Source organism: Haemaphysalis longicornis, unplaced genomic scaffold (genome assembly GCF_048455015.1).
Source record: "Haemaphysalis longicornis isolate Haplotype H1 unplaced genomic scaffold, Haemaphysalis longicornis Haplotype H1 scaffold_2, whole genome shotgun sequence".
Lineage (NCBI taxonomy): Eukaryota > Metazoa > Arthropoda > Arachnida > Ixodida > Ixodidae > Haemaphysalis > Haemaphysalis longicornis.
The window spans coordinates 160,442,157-160,452,733 of NW_027526295.1; the positions used below are offsets into that span (position 1 = coordinate 160,442,157).

The window sequence follows — 10,577 nt, forward strand, 5'->3', positions numbered from 1 at the left end:
GCGCAAACGAGGAACAAAACGATTAAGGGAGCGTTTGCGCGAATTGTAACGAAAACTTCCCATCGGAAGAGCGGCCAAGCACGCCGCGGCCGCGCCGGCTAGCACGTGTACACTCCGGTCACGTGACGAGGCGGCACCCCGTGAACAGAGCGGCCGGCCAATGGCAAAGCCCGCTCATCACCTGATAGTGGGGCGACATCGCGGCGGAACTGGTTCGCACCCATTTTCCGCAGCCGAGGTAGGAAAGGCAGGCGGCCGGGCGGCCGCGTAGCGCTACGCCGGGCCGTGTTTCCCACTGTCGTCATCGGCCTTTCACGTAAGCGACCTCGAACGCGAACAGCGAGCGCTAACGAGCGCGGCCGTCGGCGGCGCGGCACCGAAGCGGCCCGTCGACGTCAGCAGCGAGGGGCGCGCTCCCCCCGGCTGTGCGAGTGGGTCCGTCCCGCCTGCGTCGTTCGGGTGGGGGCTCCCTTTTCCGGTCGCGGCTGGCGTGGGGCATAAAAAAAGTGGTCAATCGAGACGTGCACGCTGCGTGTATCTGCCCCCCGAGAGAAGAAGTCGTACCTCCTCGCGAATGGAGAGTGCAAACAGTCTGAGCCCCCGGCGACTTTCCGCCATTGGAGCGAGTCAAAAGTCGCGGCGACAGTCTTACGCGGGACAGTCTCTCTCGCAGGACTCCGCTGCCGGCCAACTGAAGCGGGTGCCCACGGTGAGCGGACCGGTGTCTGCCCTGGACAACCTCCACATGTATCGGCTCGACGCCAACCACCGGGGCCCGGGCTCCTCGTCCTCGAGGCGGACAAGTCGCAACGAGGACTCGTTCACCTGTTCGCAGCAGAGCATCCTCAGCGCCATGGACCGCTTCGTCAAGTCCGTGAACAACATGGACGCCACGGTGCTGGTGCCCTCGAGGCTGCGCGACATGGACCTCGCCGACAAGGCCGGCCGGGCGCCGCCGGCCAACCTGTCGCAGACGGACCTCTACTCCTTCTACAACATGCTCAACGACGTCAAGAACGAGCTGCTCTGGGGCCCCAGCGCGGGCGGCACCTCGGCCGTGGTGCCGCTCACGGGCGCGCTGCTGCGGCCGCCGCCGAAGCACACGCGGCAGCCGTCGGATGACAGCCTCGGCTCGACGGGCTCCACGTCGGACACCGACTCGGACGTGGACAGCGTGGTGACGGATCGCGAGGGCGGCCTCGAGCAGAGCCTGCACCTGGCGGCCGCCTTCAGGCACCACCTGCAGGGCCTGCACGCCATCCTGCACCAGCTCGCCGACTCGGCCGACTACCTGGCGTGCAGGTACCAGGAAGAAGTGGACGCGTCGGCGCTCTGATCGGCTACGTGGTGGTGCGCGTCGTCGGAAACCCAGGCCACAACGGGATGTAGTACAGTGCTATCGTCGAACGATGTACAGTGTCGCCTCTCGCCAGCCCCCCCGCGCATCGAGCCAGAAAATTCGCCGCCGCCGCTTCCCCGACGATCCTGCCGAGGAACGCCCAAATCCGCCTGTGTGAGGGAAACAAAAAGAAAAGAGAAACTTTCGTTCGCACCCCCCGCTTTGTCGTGACACGTGGATGATGATGCAACGCGACAGGTCGCCACCCTGCTGTCCGTGCCAGTTTCGGTTTAGCGCTCGACGGTCGCCGAGCGCAGCTGCAAACGCGGAGAGAGGTTTTGGTGTGCCTGTTTCTGTGATCTGTTTGTTCAGGTTTAGATTAGGCCCGTCCCAAGTCCGATCAAAACGCTTTTTTTTTTTTTTTTTTTCATCTTCCCACCCCCCCCCTTACTGCGGCTGGTACGCCTGTGAGGTTGTTGCCCAAGCGTTGTCCTAATCGCAAGACCGCTCAGTTGACCAGGGGTCTGACCTAACTGCCTGCTCATCTCCCCCCAAGGGTTTTGTGGTTGCGCAGCGAAAAAATTCGCCCCCACTCGATGGCGGGTCGTCTATTTATTTGTGGCGTTCCGAATGAGGAGCACGTCGCCTGCGTAGCAGGAAGTTTTCGTTTTCCGGGTGATCCTGGCGAGACTCCGCGAAAAATGGCTGCGGGAGGTCCCGTATGTGGGCCAGTAGTGTGTTAACTTATTTCGCTGCGCCTTGCGTTTCTCGGCGGCCACTTCTTTCGCCCGAAGCTTCTTTCTTGTCACGTTTTTTTTTTCTTTCCTCCCGCCGCCGTTGCCCCTTTTTTATTTTTGTTAGGAGTAGAGGGGGCCGAAAAGCAGCCTGTCGTAACAGTTAGCTAACGGCCCGTGATGCGCTCGCAACGGGACCGCCGCCAAATTAAGATTTGCACGAAGAGTCCCTGCTGTTTCCCAGTCCTGCGACACTGCATTTAACGGAACGTTCATACCTTTTTTTTTTTTTGTTGCGTGTTTTGTGATAAGGTGTTGCTGCTGTTAACAAGCTTGACCTACGGTGTAACCAAAATAGCACAACATTCCAAGCCGCAGCCGCTTTCGTAGCTAACAGTTGCAAAAAAAAAAAAAAATACTCACAACCGATGTTTTTCTCTTTTTTTTTTTGTTACCCTGGCACAATTGCATTTTGTGAAGCTTTCCTTTTACCCGGTAACGGCTGTGGCTTTTTTTCTTTCGTTCGAAGTTGTAGCTGCGCGGGATAGCTTTCTCGGGGATTGTGTGCTGCGGATCATTTTGCGTGCGTGAGTGGCTGTGTATGTTGTACATAGTGTAAATATTCCTATCATCTGGGCTTTTTGAATGAAGACGTGTAAGGGAAGAGGAATGGACTAAATTTAGACCTATAACACGTTTACCTCGTCCTGTTGGTTTGTGTAAGCCAAATGTGTAGAGTAACAAGTGCTGAAAGTTTTGTGAAATTTTTTTTTATTAGAGAATCAATTGTTTGTTACTCGTTTAGACTGGAGAGAGAGAGAGTTGAAGCCTTCGATGAACTTTGTTGTTCTTTTTTGATAGAAACAATTAAAAAAGAGAGCTATATTGCCGACAAAAAAAAGCCTGGTCTGCTGTGTCTTCTCCTTCCTCGCTGCCTTCACTGGCCGAGGCGACTCCAGAATTAGAAGCCAGCCTTGCTGGAAACGGAAGTCGTGCAGCACATTTCTTTCTTTTGTGGACGGGAGCCCGTCACGAAGCGGGTGGTGGGGTTCGTTGCCACTTCTGCACTCGGGACGGGGCCCGTGAGGGAGATTTCGCGTTACCCGTCGTCACGGTTAGGCCTAACGGGCGCGCGTGGCGGCGGGAGATTCAAACTTGTTGAGCGGTGCACACATTTCAGAGCGTGGCCTCGTTTTCAGCACGGTTGCGTCAATGTCGTGGCCCACTTAACCGCACGCTTGTGTGTAGCGCTCGTTGCACTGTCGCCGATAGAAGCGGCCACACTGCGGAGGAGCGTTTACTTTCAAGGTTCGCGCTGTCTTTATTTTTTTTTTCGTTCGGTCGTAAACAGACAGACAGCAGCGTGTACGACGATACCCGTGGAATGTTGTTTGTTTACATTGATTTATTGTCACAGCAGTGACATTGTAGCAAAAAAAAAAAAAAAGGCTGGGTTAGAGAGAGAGAGGGAACTAAGCCTACACTCATTCTCACAAAAATACGTATGTTTATGTTTTCTTGGCGCAAAAGACGGACGGGCCGCGAACGCTGTCATACCGTTTTCATGTTTACAATGCGCACAGCGATCCACCCAGACTGGCTGACCTTGACACACTCATTCGGGGCCTAATGATAGTCGGGGGTGTGTGTGCGAACTAACCGCGGATGGTAAGCGTTCACGCAAGAGCGTCGCTTGTGGGGTGGGGGGGGGCTGGGACGACGGGTGGCAATGACCTTTGCCTTTCTCCCGTCGTAGCCTCGCCCTGCCACTCCCGTCGCGTTGCTGGATACGCTACTTTTGGCCTTTTGGCTCGCTGTTCGGGAGCGCTCCCCCTCCGACTCCGTCCGCGGGCGGGCAGGAATGCGGCGCCTGCAACGAACCTCCGCCAGCTGTTCTGGATATTTCGGACGGCACGCGCGCCTCGGCCATTGCTGTTCCTCATCACTTCTCGCCCCGCTATCTGCCTGCCTGGTTAACAATGGGCGAGGAATGCACGGAGTAGTCCCTGGCCTTTCGTGTCTGAACGTCTCTCCCTTATCGCAGTGCCGGCACGCGTGAGGGTTACTGCAAAATAACAAAAATAATGCCAGTACTCCTTTCTACGCACGGAATTGCCGTTTTCCATGTTTTCGCGCATCAAGACATCCTCTGGTGTGACGGTAGATGGGGACAATGCTCCTGTTTGGCACTTCCATTGCGCTTCGGTTACGTTTATGTCGCCTGTTGGAAATGGAGGTTGACGGGAGTGACGGGATTATGCGGAATTTCGATTTTTTTTTTGGCGGTGGGAGGGGGGGGGGGGGGGGGGGTGTATAAATGCCTGGACAGGACGAACTTTAGCGGCTGCCTCGCTTACACCTTCCAAGTTGGGCCGTCGTAGGCGGAGAAATTCTAAGCTGAGAGTCCGTTCGACGCTAAACATTTTCGGTTTCGCACTTTTTCAAACCCGAAGAGAGAGTGAGAGAGAATAAATTTTATTGGAGCATCAATTGGGTTAACTCCGAGCGGTGACCAGCGCTTGGAAGGTGGCGAATGGTTGGGGCGCAGTGGAACCGTGAAAGGCGCGTCAGAGAGGTCGGGCAGATTTTGTACAACGGCTATGCGCGAGAAGGTTGTGGCGCCTTTGCAGTAAATACGTCGAGGGACAGGATGCAGGCCGCGATGCGTAACAGCCAGTAAACAACCGTCGGGAAAGGGATGGATGACTCTGAGACGGCGTGTGGCAGGAAAAGATGCCGCCTGTTATGTTGCCACGCACGGAATACTTACGGACGCTGCTGGCGAGCTCGTTGCGCTGGCATTCTGCTTCGTTAAACGGCTCGCTGATTGCTGTTGTCGCGACGCTCTCGTCACGGCGTTGTGCTTCTTCGGTTCAGCGCCGAAAGGAAGCCGACGCCATCTCCGCTGCGGCGAGATAAACTCGGCGTATTATTTCTTTCCTGCAGAATAGTCTGCGCTGCAATGCTAACCGGTGTCTTACACTCGACTGGAGCTTAAAAAGGGGGCACAAAGATGAAATACAAGTTTACTTTATTAAAAAAAAACTGCTTTGTCCAGATAGCAATAATACCAATTTTATCGCAACCTTCGAACGAATAAGGGAGATAAGTGCTAAGAAAGACAGATACAACAATGGCGACTCCGCAGCTTCCGAAGCCACTTTCTGGCGACATCTCTACGACACGACATCACAGAATTTCCCGGCCTAAGCCACTGCCAAAAAAGATGACAAGGTGATTCTAGTGGTGCCTCTTTGGTTGTATCACTCGAATGCTAACGTGTAGGTAACACAACTGCCGGCCCATATTACATCACTCCTGCCAGCATTGCGCCACTGTGGCGCGAAATTTAAGAGTTTTTCAGTTATCTCGCGTTTTTTCGGTAAATGAGACACTTTTTGGGGCTGGTATGGACCGAGGCTAGTTCTTTCAAATTGTAACTATAAGTATTATAGTATTTTGTCCTAATAGTATTTTGTCTTAATGGCCGCTTTAACAGTCCGGGCGAGGTTGTTTTGCTGGAAGAGCGATCATTGTGTTCAGAGAAGCCCATCGGCTATAATCTAGGACGAACACGGGATGGGTGGCGTTGATTTGTGGCGAAACAGCAGATTTCAGATAAACGGAGCGGGGGACGTGCGTCGAGTGCGTTATTTCGCCGCATTCCGTCGTCGCGGCAAAAAGGGATTGCGGGGTTGCGTAAGCGTACTAAACGTAGATGTAAGCGTATTAAATCTGCAGGTGTTTGGGGGATCGCAAACAGTGCGACGGCAGGTCGAGTAGCCGGAGAACGAAAACATGCGGCGTTGCTACCCTTATATTTCACACCATACGGGGGGGATTCGCGCAAAAAGAAAAGAAAAAGGAGACAGAGAGGAAAAATAATGAGTTTTGAGTGTTTCCTTAATTTGCTGCATTTAAGAAGGGTGTGGGTAGGGAACATAGATGCATGCACACGGGGATATACTTACATTTATAAGGAGAAGTGGCTGTCTGTGGCTGGCACTGTTTTCGGTGAAGGATTCGAACTTGACCTTGAGTATCACCAACAGTGCTCGGGGGAAAATATCGGACCATATCGAGCTTACCCGGCAACAAAGGACACTAAGTAAATATAGATGCATACGCATACACGCACGTACGTACGTATACATGCATAAACATAGATGCATACACATACATGCATACATACATACATACATGCATACATACATACATGCATGCATACACATACATACATACATACATACATACATACATACATACATACATACATACATACATACATACACACACATACATACATACTACGTACATACGCGCAGACATATAGACACGCACACACTTAAACTGCGAGGCATTCCCCAGAGTAAGGTTCGATCCGGGCTAATTCATGGCAGCTCGGGTTCTGTTACATCGTCCGCAATCCCGCGCACAACGGCGTAAGCCAGTGCCATACCACGGCGTGGAACGCGGCTGAATTGACCTCCATCGCGTGACGCGAGCACGTACGTTAACACGGCGGGACTACGGTGTACGCGTCGCCCAAAGCAAGAATTTCATAATTTCATCCTACGTCACGACGCGGTGTCATCATCAGGAGGGGAACGATGCGTGGGATCGCAATCCCGCTACCCCCAGGAGTGGGCAGATGTAGATGCGTGTGTGTGTGTGTGTGCGTGTGCGTGCGTGTGTGTGTGTGTGTGTGGAAGGGGGGGGGGGTGGGAGAACATGGGAGTTAATGGTAGGCTTGGGAGGATTAGTTCCGGACCCTTCTCCTTCGTGCAACCACACAAGACACGGATTTGGGCTATCCCGAGATTATCTGGCTTCTCACAAGAGACGTCGGCAGATGAGTTGAGTTAACAGATACACATATAAAACGACACACTCCGATGTTCACGTTGAGGACACTCTAGTTGAGGAGCTGGATCGTGACCAACACCCCTCCTGAGGTCGATGCTGCGCGGTGGCTTGTCGTCGGCGGCGCCTGCAGGATTCTGCGTAAAAGATGCGGATGGAGTTGGAGGATGCCGTATTAGAGTAATGACGGGCAAACAAGTGCGCGGGAGGACGGGAAAATAGATCAGCGTTCGTTGCTTTCGTAAATCGTTCCGCGTTTGCCTAAACAACGGCTTCAGAAAACTAAATGTTCGAAGTTCGTTTTTTTTAATGCGTTAGTCTTTTTACTTCGATACCTTACAGGCTCTTATACGGAGCACGAGGTTGGGGGGGGAGGGATACAAGTGGAAAAGTAACACGTACGGAGAAATAACAGACAAAGAAGAATCAGCGCTGCAGTACAGAAGAATACGCTGCAAATATCGAAACAAAATCATGGGAAAGACGAGAAAACAATAATAGTCATACAACAGCGATCAGTATTCCAGTGGATTTGTCTGCCGTTAGTGATTGTTCCTGCTATCGGTAGGGATTGTTTTTTCCGTTGTTAGAGTAAGCGAAGTCGGTGAACTGACAACGAGTTTCTTTTGTTTAAGTGCTGCATAAAAGACTAAAAATTGCGTTTTTTTTCCCTTTCGTCGCTTCAATGTCACTTGAATTTCCATATACTTTTGTCAACCTGAGTTTCTTGCTGTTGAGTATACACGCTAGTGTCTGCTTTGACTGTACTGTACTTGTTGCAATTCGAGTTTGTGTCCCCCTGTGTACCTCCCCACTGTAATGCCATTTTGGCGCTCTGGGTATCAAATAGGAGGATGCGGAGTAAACTTTATTTAGGTGAGCCTTAGGTGCTGATGTCTGGGCACCCGCCTGGTGGGGGGTTTCCTCTAGTCCGGGATACCCTGGCCTGCGCGGGCCGCCCGGGCCCTCTCCACCAGGCTACGCTTAGAGGAAAAGTCGGAGCTGGTCAGCCGTGTCACACCCACTGCTCGTATGTCGGTTGAGGATTAGAGCCACATAAATGAAAAAAAAAAAGATGGTCAAAACAAACAATAGCAGTCGGGAAGGAGGAGGAGGAATAAACGTTTATTGATTCCTATAAAAGGAAAATTGAGAACTGGATGATCTTCAGTGTAGTAGCGTTGACCATCCATGGTGGGTGGCGTCCCTAGTCCAGGATGCCATGGCCCTCAGCTGCTTGTCTGGCCCGGATCACCAGGCCGCGCTGGTCATCCAGGACCTCGCTGGACAGCAGGGCCTCCCACTGCTCGACGCCCCTGGCTGGTGCCCCACATCTGGTGGTCGCACAGGGCTGGTGCCCCTGCCATCTAGCACCAAATTTGCTCGTTTTTATTAAACGTTTATTTCTCTCTCTCTCTCTCTCTCTCTCTCTCTCTCTCTCTCTCCCACTGCTCCGTCGATGGCACCAGGACCTCTGGGAGTTCCTTCACACCCTTGCACTCCCACACCATGTGATAGAGAGTGTTGGGGGTGCCGCAGAATTGGCAGTCGTAACTGTACAGGCTGGGATGAATCATGTGCAACTGTGAGGCGTGCGGGAAAGAGTTAGTTTGGAGTCTTCTTAACTGCGTCGCTCCTTCTTTGGTGAGTTGTGGATGAGGGAAGAAAAAAAAATTACACTTAACCATGCTGACATGATTGGTCAGCGAAGATTTTAAAATACCGACAAAATTGTAATACAAAATGAATAACACTTAGAATAACGATAAATAAAAATGAATTGCAATATGACAATACGTTATCTACGAGCGCATGGACCGGGGCGCAGTACCGACGAGTGCAGCGAACAAAACACGATTGTTTTTGCGATTAGCGATTCACAATTCTTCTCAGTTGATTAGGCTAATGAAATTTGGAAGTACAACAGATTTAACCAACAGACAGGCATATGGTGCTGCCCATTCCAGAACTTCCTTGTGCTTGTCTTTTGTCCAACGCGTACAACTTGTTTCAAAATAGTTCCGTTAAAACACGAACTGCAGCTGTTTTCTACAACCATATCCTCCCGTAGAAACCCGTGCATTGAAAACAGACGCGAATTTCGAATAGTTTACAACTCCACGGTGAGCTAATTACGATAAGTAAGTGAAAGTTGGCGTAATATGACAGAGTCGTATTAGCGGTCAATCACACGATCACTTTTTACAAGGGTCTTCGTTAGATTGAGAGTTACAGAGCAATCGCGAGGCGGTTGGCTTCTCCGCAAGGTGTATTCTGCTGACCACCCACGACACGAAGAAACCCGGACAAGCGAGCCGTGTTCAGCTTCGAAGTAAAAAAAGTAAGTATTAGGGGCGAAGCCCCTAAGGGCCTGGGGCTGTTGGCGTCTCCTGTCGTCGTCGTAATCGTCGTCTCATGCAGTCACGGTACTAAAACACCGGGAAACTCGTTTACGTCTCGCGCTAGAATAACGTAACGCGTACTAAAAAAACGCCAGGGGAGCGCTTCGTAACGCGTACTAAAAAAACACCGGGACACTCGTTGGCGCCTCGCGCTAGAGAGCTTCGTGCTTCAAAGGCAAGAGACTTTTACAGCAAAGCTGTATACCTCTACCTCCCAACGGTTTTGTCTTCGTTGGAAGTAACGCCAAGGCGCCAAGAATACACTTATACACTGCATGCCTCGTCCCTCCACAGGTTTCACGTTAATGAAGATGGCCCGGGATTTTTTTTTTTTGTATTGCGGTAGGGCGATAAATGCTTTAATATCTGGTCGCGGAAAATGCCACGATAAGTTCAGCTTGTCAGGAGTACGACAGCAGATCACAACAGCACGACGCAGTGCCGGCGAGGGATTAAATGTCTGTTTTTCAAAAGTTGCGGGGAACGTGTTGCAGATTGTGTCGCCCTTTTGACGTGTGTAATTGGGCTGTAAGTGGGTATAGGGGTGGCCTTGATTCCGGAATGTATTTGTGAAGCGATAGCAAGATAATGGAGGTGCGTTGTGTTTTTTGAAGCGGGTCAACGAAATGTTTTTTGTAAGTGTGACTGAAAAAAAAAAAAAGAGCTACCATAGTTGCTCGTGATGAATCGCGAGGCTCTGCTGTGTGCTGCTTTTATAGCTGTATAGTTAATAAGGTATGCTTCAAAATGAATGAAACCATACGGAGAGGAGAGTCCCAGATGTGGACGAAAATACGTCAGATAAGCTATTTTACGAACGCTAGCTGGGGTGTTTCGTCATTTTCTACGTAAGCATCCAGATGTTTTCAATGTGGTTGTACGTATACTAAGGTTACATGCGTCACCCGTGAGAGATAAGACGTGAAATATACGCCTATCGAGGTTTTGAGACAAAGCTGACTTTGACATGTGGATGTTATTTAGGACTTACTGCAGATGCAGTTATTTTGCCTACGGCAAAAGGAATATGAAAATACCGCACTCATTATGTTTACAAGGACGAAACTCTGAAAGAAACAGACGATACACGCCCACACAATGCTCTTTTGTGTGCGTGTACAGCCTTTTTTTGTTCTGGTACTTATCTTTGCAAACCTAATACGCGCTGTGCTAAAACAGTTCAGATACAAACTGGCCCACAAACAAGTTCTCTTTCTCAAAAGGATATATATATTATGA

General features: G+C 51.1%; 1 protein-coding gene across 1 annotated transcript; it reads left to right on the forward strand.

Annotated features, from left to right (window-relative positions):
* Window positions 1–241: 241 nt before the first annotated feature.
* On the forward strand, window positions 242–2,974 carry LOC144169399 (mid1-interacting protein 1A). Its single transcript, XM_077698521.1, has one exon. It carries the CDS (start codon window positions 575–577, stop codon window positions 1,334–1,336), a length of 762 nt encoding a protein of 253 aa, XP_077554647.1. The 5' UTR covers window positions 242–574; the 3' UTR covers window positions 1,337–2,974.
* Window positions 2,975–10,577: the final 7,603 nt, after the last annotated feature.